This window comes from Strongylocentrotus purpuratus, unplaced genomic scaffold (genome assembly GCF_000002235.5).
Source record: "Strongylocentrotus purpuratus isolate Spur 01 unplaced genomic scaffold, Spur_5.0 spur5_contig_844, whole genome shotgun sequence".
In the NCBI taxonomy this organism is placed as follows: domain Eukaryota; kingdom Metazoa; phylum Echinodermata; class Echinoidea; order Camarodonta; family Strongylocentrotidae; genus Strongylocentrotus; species Strongylocentrotus purpuratus.
In genome coordinates, this window is record NW_022145551.1 from 1,229,296 (window position 1) to 1,246,341 (window position 17,046).

The window sequence follows — 17,046 nt, forward strand, 5'->3', positions numbered from 1 at the left end:
CATACTCCAAAATCAAACTAGGCTGTGTTTTGATACCATGAAGCTTCATATCAAATTTCATTAACATCCGTCAAACAATACTAAAGTTATGGATCCGAACCAGATTCGCATATTTAATGAGCTATGACCTTTGACCTACATACTCAAAAATTGAACTTAGGCTATGTTTTGATACCATGTACCTTCATATCAAATTTCATTAAAATCCGTCAAACATTACTAAAGTTAATCGATCGGAAACCAGATGTGTATTTTTTCGAATATTTAATGAACTATGACCTTTGACCTTTGACCTACGTACTCCAAAATCGAACTTAGCCTATATTTTGATATCATGTACCTTCATTTCAAATTTCATTAAAATCCGTCAAATATTACTGAAGTTATCGATCCGAAACCAAATTTGTTACGAACGGACGCACGGACGGACGCACAGACGGTAGGGGATAATAATAACAATAACAATATTTAATGATATGACACTACCCAGGGTTTTTAATCTTGTCTTACTTGTTTGAAATTCGGCTCCTGCTAGAAGGTCTGTTCCCCCGGCTGTCACAATGTAGAGGTTGATCCTGTAAATCTGACCAGGATCTAGGTTTTCCAGTGTAGCAGTGGTTACAGTCGGACCAAATGGTAAAGTGGTGAAAGATGAAGCACCCAAAATGCTGTATCGGATCTGAAATCCACTGCCTACAATGCTGGGGAGGGCCCACGCGACTGACAACGATGTAGTAGCATTCGCTTCCAAAAACAAATCAACTGTATAGGGGTTCAATTAATACACATATGATTCGTAACATGGACAATGCATGTAGAAATCACTTGGCTATATTTGATCTTTGCTTGCTGCCCTCTTTGAGACATCTTCATCATTATACCTGTATTGCTCTACAATGTCGGACTATGAAATGAACCGGACTATGAAATGAACCAGACTATTAAGGTATATTCCTAAATGAAGTGGCAGGTTAAGAAAATTGTGAAAGACAAGAGACGTTGTAGCCGGTGATGTTTGACTGAAAGTGTGCTCCAACTGTCTGACTAAAATTTTCTCTAACCAAGACATTAAAGAGTGAAACTTTACATCCTATTATTTGCAGTTTCAATTTGAATCTGTATAAAATAAAAAAAATTAAAAAAAATTATCATGAGCAAAAAACTAACCAAAGGCAACTATTAAAGCTGAAGTTTTGAATTCCTCGTAAAAGTGTTTACAAGTAAATGCATGAAAACTAGAAATATCCCAATCTCCATTGCCGCGCGATGCAAATGCACTGGCAGGGATTTTTGTTTCATCCTTATGTTCAAAGGACAAATATTCTTTCTCCCCTTCTTGAAATAAAAGGATGACGTAAATTTAGAGATCGCGACTAGTGGCTCGGACTAATATTGTCAAGACTAGGAGCAGTAGATTTTACTAAGACACACCTCCATACAAAATTTGAAAGAAATCTGTCAAGAAATGTGGCAGTTAGAGCGCAGAGTAGACATATGACCTTTGACCCTAAAAAGGACGGACAATGAGGGCAGCATCTCCCAAATGTGTAAATGTGTGGATTATACCAAGATACATCTCCGTACAAAATTTAGAGCGCACACAATAGTATGACGCGTCATGCTGATGCTGGAACCAAAGTATCCTTCAGCACACTGCCTGGGGGATACAGTAAAAAAAGAGAAGCATTTACCAAGAACTATGTCACCGGTTGCAGGATTAGAGTATGTACGATCAGCTAACTCGCCACTGAACGTCTGAACTTCAAAAGTGTATGAAATCCCCGCTTGTAGACCATCGATTACCACCGACGTATCGCTACTTCCCACGAAGCGTTCTTGATCACCATACGTGATCCTGAAGCCATCATACTTGTGATACTGAGTTCCGATAGGCTGCTCATACGTCACTTGTACGCTGGTACTGGAATCAGGGCTCAGCAGAAGGTTTGTTGCCGGATTAGGAACTTAAAAGAAGAGGATGTAAATAATAAGATATTAACAATAATAATAATGATGATAATAATAATAATAATAATTATAATGAAAAAAAGATGAAGAAGAATTATAAAAATAAAAAACATTATTAACAATGGTAATCTTTACTTGGATAGTGCTCATATCCATCATGCTGTGACGCTGATGGTGTGTTGATACATTTATTGTGAGACGGTTGACGAGAAGCGCTACCCTTTTCTCAATATGTTCATCAAAATTCAGCTTTCCATTAATTGATATAAAGTTTTTTAAACCTTGCATCAGGTGCAATTTTTAGTTAAATACAGACCTTTTACTTAACACAAATAGCACGGTATAAGTTAAAGACTAAACCAACCTGTTCTATGCCGAGATGAGTAAACAATGGCTTGTGTATTGGAGTCGGTCATTTGCAGTTCATACAGTAAACCCCCTTGAAGCCCCAGATAAAATATGGATGTTAACTGTGGGCCGATTGCACGCGGTGCTACAGTAAGTTCTGTGGACGCGTCCACAGTTCTTCCAGAGAGAATGGTGTTCACACCCGTAGCAGGGAAAATCAGTTGAAAAAAGTTTGATCCTACATTATCACTGCTCGTGCACAGTTGGCAAGCTAGGATGACAAACAAAAACAAAAATATTGTAATTTCATCATTGTATATTAAACACTCTAAAAAGTTAAAATAGGGTAATTCTTGTGGTCTATCTATTCTGCCGTGGTAACAAATACATAATCACATCTATGGTAATTTCACCTATATTAAATTTAAGACACACCAAAATTCAGACCTACATGTTTCTAGAGTTGAGGTGCACTGACTTTTTAAATTTGAATACATCTTCCAAGATGGCTGCCATGATGGCTGCTATGATGGCTGCCAAGATGGCTGCCAAGATGGCTGACATGTTAACAATATAAAAGTAGTAGTGACCAATCATCAGTTCGCAAGAAGGAATTCAAAGTAAAGAAGGAAGAGAGTGTCAGGTGTTGAGTGGGTTAAAGGTTGAAAAGTCATAACAGAGAGTGAGGTTGCCTTGGCAGGCAAGGTCGAATGGGTAAGAATGAGTAAGGGTAGAACAAAGGAAGTATTAAGAATAGAGATAAAAGGGGAAGGAATATAGGTCATAGCTAAATGTAAATTAAATAATTACCCATGAGTAAATTATAATCTTAAAATGGGGCGTTCACACCTACAGAAAAGAGGTGAGATTTAAAAATCGATTTTTGTATCGCGATCAAATTCGCAGTAAGTCTTCTGAATTTTCAGAATAATCGCGATAGTTTGCCGGGCGCTGTCTGTGTGAGAATGGTAATGAGAATAAACTAGATGGAACTTCGATTGCGCGCAGTCGAAAGTGATGCCTCCGTCACAGATCAATTTTACAAACCAAAACGGAAGAAATTTTTCAAATTCAAGTTCGGTTATAATCCATTAACAGTTTCTCAGAATATTGTGATTACAAGCTATTTCTCGTATACATGTATGACCCTTTGATCTTTGACCTCATGACCCCAAATGCAAGATACATACATGTCTTGAGTTTGATGGTAATCTGTCCATCTGTTCTAATGATAATGTGATCACAAGCTATTTTTGCATGCATAATGAGCCCTATGACCTTTTACCTATGACCTCATGACCCCTAAATGTAATCAATTCATTGGCTCTGCAAGGTACATACATGACCTAAATTTGGCAGGAATCCATCAATCAGTTCTTGAGATAACGCGATCACAAGCTATTTTTGCATACATGAGCCCTGTGACCTTTGACCTCGTGACTCCAAAATCCAATCAATTCAGTGGCTCTGCAATTTACATACATGACCAAAGTTTGGTAGGAATCCATCAGTCGGTTGTTGAGATAACGCGATCACAAGCTATTTTTGCATACATAATGACCCCTGTGACCTTTGACCTCGTGACCCCAAAATGTAATCAATTCATTGGCTCTACAAGTTACATACATGACTAAAGTTTGGTAGGAATCCATCAGTCTGTTCTTGAGATAACGCGATCACAAGCTATTTTTGCATACATAATGACCCCTGTGACCTTTGACCTTGTGACCCCTAAATCTAATCAATTCATTGGCTCTGCAAGTTACATACATGACCAAAGTTTGGTAGGAATCCATCAGTCGGTTCTTGAGATAACGCGATCACGAGAATGGGACGGACGTAAGGACGGACGGACAACCCGAAAACATAATGCCTCCGGCTACTTCGTAACGGAGGCATTAAAATCAATTGATTTACTCCCAGGATTCCAAGCACACAACGTCGTTGAGATTCATGCATGGGCAGTTTGGACGTTCTTGCCGTCGAGCGAGAATTCTTTGTGTGTGTGTATGGTCGCCAAAAATAATTTTGCATCGCGAAACAATTCACACTAAATTGTCTTGTATGAACGGTCGCAAATAACAAGCGATCCGACTCGTTTTGTGTGAAAGAGCCTATTATGATCACAATGTCAATATGATTTCTGTTAAAAAAAAAGTAACTTACCTGGAATATTGATGCCAGCATTTTCAACTGGTGTTCCCCCTTGGTCATCAGAGTTGACAGCCACAACGCCGAACATGTAAGTGGTATCATCGTAGAGATGATCAATCTCATATGACCCATCAGTACTGGGGAGTAAGGATCTCTCATACACATCATTGGTGTTAGTATTTGTTATGGTCACATTGTAAAACTCTGGGGTGTTGCCACCAGTTGGTGGATCCCAGGTCGCTGTGAACCCCCATTGCTGAATATTGTTGATGACAAGATTCAGAACAGGTCCGGGTATCTGTGCAGTGGATAGCTGGAAGACATAAATTCAAAGAAAATATTACTCTTAAAAAGAGCAATCCAACCTTTGTAATATGTTCATTTTTATGAATTCAAAGCAGGAAAATCATTAAAAAAAAGAATGGTACAATATTGAAAAAAAACTGACCAATAATAAAAGAGTTTATGAGTGTTTGAAATATGAGACCACTGAAGCTAAGTGATTCTCAGATTGGAAAGTTTGTCAGTAGATTGTGACGTATTCACAGACAACGCTCCTGTTTTTCGTGCACAAAAATAATTATTTCTTTTCTCCTACAGTGCCATCTCCCTTGGGGCACAACTCATAATATAATATAATAACATATTATTATAGGTCCTCTAAAAAAAAACAAGGCCCTCCAAAATCATATAAAAGGTATTTTAAAGGAAAAAAAACACAGTTTAGTTAGTGTGTAAGTTGGAACGAACGAAATAGTTGTCGGGCACTACATCACAGTGACAATACCAATTAAAAGTTGATAAATCTTTCATTTTTTGTCTGATTTCATTTAAACTTTCACCAGTGTTCTTCTCTGGTTTTTTCTGCTTTCTATTAGATTAGTTTGCTATGAAGGTTGGATTTCACTTTCACTGTAACTGTAAAAGTCAATCTATCTCCTCAAGCTGTTTTGGAAAAAAATCAATCAACTGTAACAAGCGTAAATTAGAATACAGAGACTTGGTATTTTGAAACCAAAATATTTATATCCTGGTGGTTAAAAATGAAACCAAGGCAACACAAATATTAGCATAATTATGATAATATTTTGTATACCTAGGGAAGCATCATCAGCATCAATGCTCTTCTTCCCGAGGGGCGAGGGCCCTTTTATTAACATTAATCTAGCAATTACTTGGTATCCATGAAGGGAAACCTTACCCCAAGATATAACTTTAATGATTCTGAAAGGTTTATCGGTATTCTTTCCCATTAATCTACAAGATTTCTCATCAAAGTGTATGAGAGTGGTATAAAGCACGATATTCTTTGCACAATAATGTACTTTCTCAGCACGACATGGGCATCCCCATTTTCTTGATAACGTGGGTATACGTGGCTCCTTACCAATCTATCAACAGAACTGGATCCAGACACATCAACTACTGGTATGTGAAGTCGTTTATCAAGTATATGTCTTTAAATTTATAGATGCTGAAGTATTTCATTCACTCAAGGGGAGTGTTTCACACAAACTAAGATTGACTTTAAGTTGGACTTAACTATGGCAGGACGTTCATGCCACTGTTTGCTCTCACCATTTACTGGCAATGGTCTCTCAAGGGACATACAAATCATGGTAACACATCTACAGAATTCAGCCTTTATGATAGTTCATTATTGAAGGAAAAAATATTATCTAAAGATCATAATTGAGAGACCAATGGTGAGAGCAAACAGTGCCATGAATGGCCTGCCATATTTAAATCCAACTTAAACTTAGTCTATCCTAGTCTTCGTGAAACACTTCCCATGTTTGCCTCACGCAGCCTCAGTAACTTTTAATTCAGAGTCCTAAAAAAATGAATTTAAAAACATGGCAAACATTTCTGCACATTTTTGTCCATTTTTGTCACATGATCACTTTCCGTTTTGATGCTAGGATTTTTTATAGGAAAATAAAATGTTAAATTTTTTAATTATCTATTTAGCTACACACTGAGAAGTTTAAAATCACTGTTTTTCTAACAATGGCATTTAAACAAATCAACATAGCTTGTAACCATGCATATTTTTTCCAAAGACCTGACCTTTTATTAGAACATGTTCTGCCTCTAAAAAGTATAACTGTATAGTTAATTAAAGAACAAAAGGTGATAAGAAAGACCTTAAAAATTTCCTGTCCTGAAAGGGTTTTATTGCCAAAAAACACAGGGATTGGGCCATAAATGCATTCTAAACCCCTACCAAAATTTCCAGTGTACTTAATTTTCATGACCCAAAACAACTTTATACCCAACTGAGAAAGAAGCGCTTCTCTTGTGGTAGTGCTTAAAGTGACTCGGTAATGCCTAGGTCACATATAAACCGGGCCCTGTACGATTTTCCCTACCCGGCAGCTTGCCGTGGATTTAGAGACCGTACATTTTCATTTCTATGGCATGTGTGGTCACATATTCTGCGGCGCCCGGGAGAAGCCCGGAGAAAATTGGTCGAGTGAAATTCAAGGCGCCCGTAAGGGTGCCGGCAGGTTGCCGGCCAAGTGCCGGCCGGTAACCTTACGGGCTCCGTCCAATGAGCAGGTGTACCGATGACTCCTGGAAGGTGCCCTGCCAGGGCCCGGCCGGTCAGGTACAGAGTGAGTCAGAAAAAATGTCCAACTTTTTAAAAGTTGTATTGTTTGAAGTATGAATATTTTAATCATGGGTTTCATGATATATCTTGCTATAATTATCCTCCCAGTACATTTAGGTACCGTTTTCATTTGAATTTCTGCATGCATCACTGAATATCAGACAATCTTTACAAGACTGCCAGATCTCACTTGCGCCAAAGATTTTTACTTTTTTAAACTTTTTTGAGGCACTTCATGATCATTTTGAAGAGCAATTTGTTAGGGCTTCCATATAATACACTATGCCTTTGAGGGGATGTCCACCCTGACATTAATGAAAAAAAAGCAGGCCAGTGAAAGCTTGAGCGAAATTCAATTAAAAATGAAAAATATTATGAATTTTTGAAGGTACAATCGATCAAACACAAATTGGCAACTCTGTTCAAGCATCCCTCCCATTTGCCCTAGCTGCACTAAAAAATATAAAAAATCTATAATTTCCCTCAAGAAAATGTTCAATCTTACACTCACCCTAAATATTATACTGCAAAATGTTTTTAAACAACCCCTGTATGAAACAAATCTATTCCTCCATAAATAACAAAGAAAATGAAGGTTTAAGAAATTTCTGTACACAGCGCAATTGGGGAGGAGCTTGCATGATACCTCAAAATGTTGCTGATTTGTGTTTAACTAAATGTCAACTTTAAAAAATCTATTTCCAATTGGATTTTCTCATTATCTCATTTTTTTGCTTTTATTAAACTAATGGTAATAATTATCAGGGTGTCTAATGCCTAACAAATCATATATGAAGTCTAGTATACAGTTCAGTGCCCTAGTAAAGATCCTATCCCCATGCACCGCCTTAGACAGAAATAACCATCTGATATGGGTCATTTCTTTAATAAAACTGACATTTGTTGACATTCCCCATATACAGACGGTAACAGAGATCTCGTACCGTGGGGGTAGCTAGAGCCAGCGATGTACATCTTTTCGTCCACAACATTTTCTCCCCAATTTTTTTTTATTTAGATCTTATTTTCTGATTTCTAAATCAGATGTAAAATAGGTTTAAGTAGTGTCCTCCTATTTACACTACATATTTTTAAATGACCTCTTCTCCAAATATAAAATTAATGGACTTACTTATACGAATTGTCCCATTTTCGGCAAGCTGTACCTTTCGCCGTACTTGAACTGTGATCTATGACCCGCAAGATATATTTCCGGGTCAACAGACTGGCTGTATTATTAACGAACACATCGATCAGGGGGTCTTTATTATCTTACAGGATCTCTATGGGCTCACTTACGCACGCTTGCACGTATATCTGTGATAGGTCATTGGGGGTGGAGTCTATCGACCTTTCACAAACTTTATAATGAATATTCATTATACTCAATTCAAGATGGCTGACTGGCAATCCCACTGACGAAAAGTCTTTTTTGAATGCAAAAAATCTATTTTGGAGCTGAATAAGCAGGCTATTGTGAGTCAAAGTATATATTTAAGTTTTTGTTATTGTATAGATAACCGGGGCTGTAGTATTGCAGAAAAATTAGATATGATGAAAACGTAAAAAAAGTGAAAAACCTCGGAGCATTTCGTTCATCTCTATTCGGTCACTCTATCCTCACAGTCCCGATAGGCCATACTTCAGTCTCTATAATCGGAGGTCTAGTGGAGCAAGACGTAGTCTCAGTGGAACAACCGACGATTAGAGAGACTGAAGCTTTCGGTCTAGCACCGCCCGACCCCTCCCCGGCCCTCCCACCAACCCTGACCCTGTCCCCACCTAGGTCTAATATATTTATATATATTGGATTAAGTGGATCTATAAAGTATTGAGTCCAGACCCAAAAGAGACTTAGCAATTTATACTTTAACCTTGCCAACTATTTTTTAAATAAATCAGTCACCACACGCGCCACATAAAGAGAGAGACAAGAATTGTTAAGGAATTATTCAATTCAAGTTTATAACAAATTTACCTTAGTAGGGTCTAGAGTAATTATTATGTGTGGGGAAAATATTTGCATGCACAGAGCAAATAGATTTTTTTTTTTTTAATAAATACACACTTCTTCAGCAATATTTTTTCTAGACAAAAAAGCTTGTCTGACATAGCAACAACCAATGTATGCAAATCAAACTTTTCAGTTTTTGGAGCGAGTCCATTAGCATACAGGCAAGACAAGTGTATTGAATTTAAATACACCAGTGGTTCTGGAGAGAAAAATGAATAGAATTGAGATCCATTTGTAATTCCTAAAACGACTATTAACAAACTCGTGGCATTATTCAAAATATCCACCAGCGCACAGAGCATCCGCTAGCCGTCTTGCCCGTGTCCTCCACACACATAAACAAGACAGCTGGCCTGTCATATCGAGAGGGGCGCGCAGCCAAAGGGGTGCAGGCAGGCGGTGTCCACTGGGAGCGGAGTAGGGTAGAGAGAGCGTTCACGGCCCGATGAAGAATATTATAACTACAGGTGGATGCTTTGACTCAATAAACCGTATCATGGAGTGCACCGTAATTGTTAGATCATTCACATCATTTAAATAAAACTTAGCCAATTATAATAGAAGATAAGGAAGACATACCAAAGTGAAACGTTGTTACGATGCTCTATTCATTTGCTTCGATTGCTTGAGCTGAGATGGGTCATGTACCTACTATGTCCATGGATGTAATAGATCATTATTTGCCGATCGCGATCGCACGTTTCATCTAGTGTTTTGTCGTCTGCAAATGAAATGTCCTATTCGCAATCGACGTTGAGGGCATACATGCAGCCCCCGAATATTGTCAATGTCTGAAATATCAGTTCAATGTCCCCATAATTATATAGCTGCTACAGGAAATCTCAGAATTGATCTAACAACAAAAAAAGTTATTCATAAATCAAATACGGAAAAGAGAATAAGATCAGACGTTTTAGTGTATGTTTCTGCGTTTTCAAAAATCTACAAAACAAGATATCCTGTTTTCTGGTTTGGTTGATGCTACTATATATATGGATAAGGAACTCACGTCCCCCCCCCCCCAGGCTGCCAGCAATGCTGATCATTGAAAACGACGTTAAAAAGCAAGCAAGCTTACTCGTTATAATGCTACCAACTACCATTAATGACTGCAATTGCATGATTCTGTATTCAAAATATATATGTATTACATCTTTTGACACAATTTGTATATTCATGATCCTAATTTTCATAACACTTACCAATCTCCTTACTTTAACCCTAAACCACAAGTTTATGCTGACCCTATTCAACCAAATCGTAACGAAAAGCCCTAACCGTGCAGCTATAACTTTGTTTAAAAAAATAAGCCCCGAGATAACAAGTTTCTGTACGGCAAATTTAAAGATAAAGGCCGTTATGGTCATGCGATTGTATTGTGAAAGAACTTGTGACGTTGTGAAATCGATCAGAAAAGGTTGATCATCTAGCATAGATGTATTGCAAGGTTCTGGAATCATCAAAATGATAAGAAATTTGGCCCATATGCAGTCTTCAAAAAGTTAAGCACTGTACACAGAAAGATGTATATGGGACTACGCAGACGTGCGCGACACGTGCGTTTTTATCTCTCACATACCAATAGATAAACTAATTTACCAAATATATTAATTAGTAGGCGGTTTCCCGGCAAAAATTTTATCATCATGTATTATTCAAAACATATTCTTTCACATGATTGGTAATAAGAGCTTCTATTTCAGTTTTTTGAAATTGGGGCATTTCCAATACTAGTCTTTACCTTTAAGTTACGCAAAAGTATACCCCATTATAAACACACCCAACTCAACTAATGACTCACAATTCCAATCGTAAGGCTATACACGAACAGCGTTTCAATAATTGTGGGTGTGACCGGAACGATATATTTGCTTTACAATGGATTGTGCATTTACATCATGAATATTCTTACAAATCATGCTCGTGATTTCTTTGGATCCCTTGGAGCACATCCTTGCTTTGATTGTCATGTCTGTTTGTGTGTGTGTGTGTGTGTTCGTTCGTTATGTCTTGTTCTTTAGGGAAAGGCCTACATTTTATGTATATATTTTGTCTTATAAAGAGAGGGGTAAAATATTCCTGAGCTGCCAAATATAGTTTTGCTTGAGTCATGCAGCCACTCGGATAGCTTTTTTGTGTGTAAAAGAGGGATTACCGCTTGATATGCGTAATATGATGCCACAGATAACTCTGGGTTTTGGGGTGTTTTTTTGCTCTTTCTTTCTTTCTTCATTATTTATTTCTTTCTTCCTTTATATTAAAGATATTAATGCATTTGTAATGCAAATAGGATAGTAAAACAGGTGTGATTTAATTTCATCGTTATCTCACACACCATGTTGCATAACATGCAGCATATAGGCCTATACAAAATGTAATATCGAAAAGGCTTATATCAAAGTTTATTCTAAAAATGGTGTATACACAAGTGATTGCAGTCACCTAAGTAAAAGTCTGATTTTCAAACTCTTTTACTTAATGCTTGTATGTTTTGTGCTGCACAAAGATTTAATCAGTTTAATTTTGGCCATTACAAGTTGTGGGTTATTGATGTAGACAGTTAATCATGTATTTGTTACAGCTCATTTTGTGTATGTTATTACCAAAGAATGTGTATGACAGTGAAGTCTAGAAGGTAAACGGGTTTCCTTGCATAATTTTAATACTACGACACTGCTAATGTTTAAATCTCCCAGAAAGGACATACATGACATATTCATAATTCCTGCTAAGTTCTACAGAATTTGATGTTGGGTACAAAAGGGGCATGAGGGTGCGATGGCATTGGATGGTATAATTTGTTTTAATAATTACAACTGGTATTCCTTAATGACGATTATATCTTGCTTCTCATTCAGCCTCCTTTTTCTCTTTATATTTCCCTTTTCTCCCTTTAAGTTCTTCTTTTCTTTCCCCTCTTCTTCTTCTTCTTCTTCTTCTTCTTCTTCTTATTCCTTTTACAATATTCGTCTTCTTTCCTTCTTTTTTCTTCTTTCTTAATTCCTCCTCTCATTCTTATAGTAGTAGTAGTAGTAGTAAGAGCAGAAGTAGTAGTGGAAGTAGTGGCAGTAGAAGTAGAAGTAGTAGTATTAGTAGTAGTAGAAGTAGTAGTAGTAGTAGTATTAGGTAGTAGTAGTAATTTTATTAGTAATAGAGTCATTACTAAATGGATCATTGTCACTGTAGTAGTAGAAGTAGTAGTAGTAGTAGTTAGTAGTAGTAGTAGTAGTAGTAGTATTGGTAGTAGTAATAGTAGTAGTAATATTAATAGTAATATAATCATTATTAAATGGAACGTCGTCACTGTTATCATCATAATCATCGTCCTCGTCGTCACACTCATTTTATTTTTCATAGTTCAAAGCATATATCTACATACTATTACTACAGCGAACAGGGTAGTAGAAAATTGTGTATAATAAAATACAGATAGCTGATATAATTTAATATAGGATTTTTTGTACAAAACGGTAATAGAGACAACAAACACCCATACCAATACATCCGTTATGGTTGTTTTGAATTCTCCAACTTTCAAAATGCGCTATACAAGTAGCCACTATTATTATTAGTAGTAGTAATCCATTCAATTTCAGAGTGAACATATTGAAAATATTTTTTTGTATCATAATTCTGGGGCATCTCACCTCCATTCTCTCTTGGAATACATTCACTGTCCCATGTTTCAAATCTGCCACGTTTTATTCAATATTGAGCCTGATATTAGTTCTTAATATTTCACGAAACTGTAATAATAACTCCTACAAATTTGTAATATTAAAAAATAATATTTTTCTCCACGCACCATGTAAAATTGGCTATAGCTGAAACAAAATCTTATTTGATACTTTATATTCGCAAGCGAGAAAATCGAGATATTTAAAAAAAAAAATTTAAATCAGATATCAGGATAAATAAACTGATCTTAGAGTTAGAATAATGCAGCAAAATACATAATAATTGAATAAAAGAAAATACAAATACATTTAAACAAAAACTATTACAACAAACATTAGACCGGACAAACAATTACACTACCCTGAACGGCAAAAAAAATGGTCCATTTTGGGTTGGTAAAGAGTCGATTTGGCGTTGTGACTGAGGCGTTTCGAGTTACATCCTTTCATTTTTACCTTTCATATTTTCTCTTGTACTGAACCATATATTCATTATATTGCAATACAGACACTAAGGGCAGGTTTTGTACTTTCAATTATGATTAGAACATGATATGGAAAAGAATTTGAATAATTCATAGATAGTCATCAGTGTTTACAGTATAGTAAACAGAACATGAGCAGTGTTGTAGATAGTTATGGCAAGCTTTTAAAGGATGATCCTATCCTTGCAATAAGTTTGTTTGTATGAAAGCAGAAAACAAAATGATACACAGAACAGCGAAAGTTTGAAACAAATCGAACCAATAATTACAAAGTTATGAATGTCAAGAACGGGAGTGAACTGAAACTGCAAGAGTGCACCAGAATGGCAGAAGAGTGAAATAGAGAGATGTTGCAATCAACCTCCGAACCGGGAGAAGATACTTAGATAGATAGATAGATAGAATGTTTGAAATATGGGATCACTACGTCTATGTCAATCTCAAATTGGCAATTCGATCAGCTGATTGTGACGTAGTCGAGGATAGCTCTCCCGTTTGTCATGGTCCTCATGGACAAAACAAAAATCATGATATCATTGATTTCTGTTTTTCTCATTAGTGGCTTCGCCCTTAGGGCACTACTCAAAATATATTATGAATAGCACATTATTATAGGTCTCCTAAAGAGAACAGTCCCTCCTGAGTTACACATTTGTGAACAATTGAAATTTTAGTTATTCTGTGTGTTGGAACAAGTGGAAAATTTGTCTGCAGCTGCATCACAAAAACATTACAGATTCAGGATATGAAAAGCTTTTTCCATATAACCTCAAAAAAGTCGCAAAATTTTTCATTTTTGGTCCAATTTTATTTAAACTATCACCATTTTACTTTCCTCTAGAGTAATTTGCAATCAAGGTTAGATTTCCCTCTAATATTAAATGCGAAAGGATATGTGTTTCTTTATTAAATAGAGTCATTACAAATTTTTGTAATACTTCATATGGAAAAAAATATTCAAGGCTAAACCATAATAAGGAAACGAAGTTGTAATCAATTTAGATAGTTATGACATTTCTTTTAAATATCACATTGAAAGGAATTTACGGTTGTACAGTTGGTGATCATCACAAAATGTTGCATACTATATCAAGGTGGCCGTTGCATTATTGTAGGCCGTCAGTCCAATTAGTACTTGAATGTGATATAGAAAATAGATTGGGGATTATTGTTTAGATAGTCATTACAATTATTTACAGTTATTTTACATGGTGAATAAATAAAACAAACTAACAAACAAACAAACAATTCTTCATTAGGAGAAGAACATGTGAATATTAAAGGGACTTTAACATTGTTCAGATGAGAGAATATGGTGCTAAGGTAGTGAATTCAATGCTAGATGTGCAATTAAAGATGATCTGAAAGTTTGAGTGAAAACATACCGTTATTAATGATACAAAATTGGGCAAAAACTGATCTGATCGCTTCGTTACTTCTCCCAACTATATTATTACAATTTTAGGGTGAATTTAAATCGCAACGCAGCATGGAATTAGCTTTATATTCCATTCCAGACATTTAAGTGTTGACATATTTTTAAAAGCCTGTTGTTTGTCTTAGTTTCATAGAAAAATGGTTGGGAAAATTCAAAAATAGTTGGGACAGTGACGTCTGCTAAGAAAATCATAAATGTCTTTGTGGTTTGAGAATTTTTTCAGGATTTTTTGCATGTTAGAGGGTTAGTACAGTAGAAGGAATATAATAAGTAACATTTTATACAAAAAGTTGCGCAGTTTCTTCATCAAGGTTACCGAGTCACTTTATCATTAACAACCATTTGAATATCATTATGGAATATAATGTAAGCATTGAACGTAGTGTGGAAAACAGATATGTATTGCTTTAGATTGCTATAACAACTTTTGGATATGAACAAAATATTATAAATTCTGAATATTATCTGAGAAGGTTAAGTTTAACTCGGTCATTTGACAATCTTTTGAATATGAAACAGAGTCGTTAAAAAAACTTTGTGAATATCATATATGAATACCACTTGTATTATTCAGACAATCATGGCATATTTTTGAATATGATAAAGGCAACTTACCGAAAAGAGACAGGTCAAGAGGAAGATTGATACCAGTGAATCCATATTGGTAGGTTGCACCCCACAAGGGGGGTAAACTTACACCCCAATTTCACGTAAAGTTATATAGCGGGGTGTGGTGGACTTCAAAAGAGGTATGAATTTGCACCCGAAAACTCTCCTGCCGGGAATCAAACGCTCCAAACTCTCCAAATCTGTCCCAAGAAGTTAAAAATTGTATTAAAAAGTTTAATATCACCTTCCTTGTGTAACAAGTTAAACGAAATAAAAGTTTGAGAAGTTTGTACTTCTGCACTTCAGAGCGGCACGCCCAAAAGTTAGCATGCACGCACTGTATTGCGCGCACAACCGTATGCAATATCGTGTGCTGTGTGGGTAATCTTATCAAACATATTCATATCACATATTTTAAGGTGTACAAAATATGATACTGCACTTTTTTCCTCGTATGAATTTACTCTACTCGTTACACGCCCAAGTTTTCTTTGAGAAGCCTTCACGCCGCTTTGCGTTTTAACAAAACACCAGCTCCGGTCTCTGAGTTTGTCATGCAAATAAAGTGTTCGCTGTCGCCGGTTGTGGAAAAATAGACATGTAGAAATGATTATGATGATTTTGACCCCTTTGTTAATTTTAGTGCGAGGCGAGACGAGGGAGTTCTATTGACCAGATTATGGACGACTTCTTTATCGGTATTTGCTCCAAATGCATCGAATTCTTTCCTTTGTACATACACAGTTTTATTTCATATCTCCTCACTGAGAACACAGTTGTCATTTTCTCGGCATATATAGATTTCACACTTTTTTCTTCTGGAATGATGTGCTCTAATTTCAAACGTCTCCATAGCCCATGCGTCTTGCAATATATTATGACAAAGCAGAGTAGCAAACTGACGTTAACGCTTTAAATGATAATAACAATCATAAGCTTTTTGTCCTATACTTATCTGTTTGTTAACATATGAGTTTTAAAAAAAAGGAAAATAGAAATAGAATAATAACAATAAATCAAATGCTAAAATGCAGTGATCCCAGTTGTCCATTGGGCCCCTTCTCAAATGTTTCTTAAACAAATGAGAATCGCATTTGATGTCGTTTGATTTTGGTTTATAATTTTCGTTTCAATATAAATGTTTTTGACCATACATTGCAGGTAAATAACATTGTGAAATGAAAAGGGATTACATTATAAACGTAATACGATGTATAAACAAACTTGAATCCATCAGTAATTCAACATTGTTAAGAAATTGAGAGAAATTCAAATTAGATTACGAACAGTATTGACGGAATAGAAGGAGTGACATGCTACAGAGAGCACCATGCATCAATATGATAGACATAACAAACACCAACCTTTAAAAAAATCTTAACGATAAATATCAATTAAAAATTAAGTTTGAAACTTGTTGGGGAAAAAAATTATGGTTCGATCGTGGCAAGTGAGAGTTATAATACTGGTTAATTCTCATTTAAATGAGAGGACATTGTACAGCTGCAGTCAGTCATGATATAAGTGGATTATTTTTTTAATAGAGATTATCGTGACCCCGGCAAAAGGATGAAATCGCAAAACAGTATGACTAGAATGACCATGACCTCAAACTGATATGATTATCAGTGCGTATATCAAAAAACAATTATATAAATTCGATATGAAATAGCATCTCCATGGATATTGTGGAATCTTGCTAGCCACCAGCCTAGCGGTTTTTGTAGAACTTGTGATAC

The 17,046-nt window shown here is 36.0% G+C and overlaps 1 protein-coding gene across 1 annotated transcript in view; it reads right to left on the reverse strand.

The window, feature by feature from the left end:
- The window catches only part of LOC105439122 (fibronectin-like), a 30,370-nt gene extending 20,472 nt beyond the window's left edge, over positions 1–9,898 (reverse strand). Inside the window, exons 1-5 of the mRNA XM_030990374.1 lie at positions 9,678–9,898; positions 4,483–4,783; positions 2,333–2,587; positions 1,692–1,964; positions 511–762 (exon numbers count right to left, since the gene is read on the reverse strand). Coding sequence (XP_030846234.1) covers positions 511–762; positions 1,692–1,964; positions 2,333–2,587; positions 4,483–4,558 — 856 coding nt within the window. The 5' untranslated portion in view covers positions 4,559–4,783; positions 9,678–9,898. The remainder of the gene's footprint in view (positions 1–510; positions 763–1,691; positions 1,965–2,332; positions 2,588–4,482; positions 4,784–9,677) is intronic.
- Between the last annotated feature and the right edge of the window lie 7,148 nt (positions 9,899–17,046).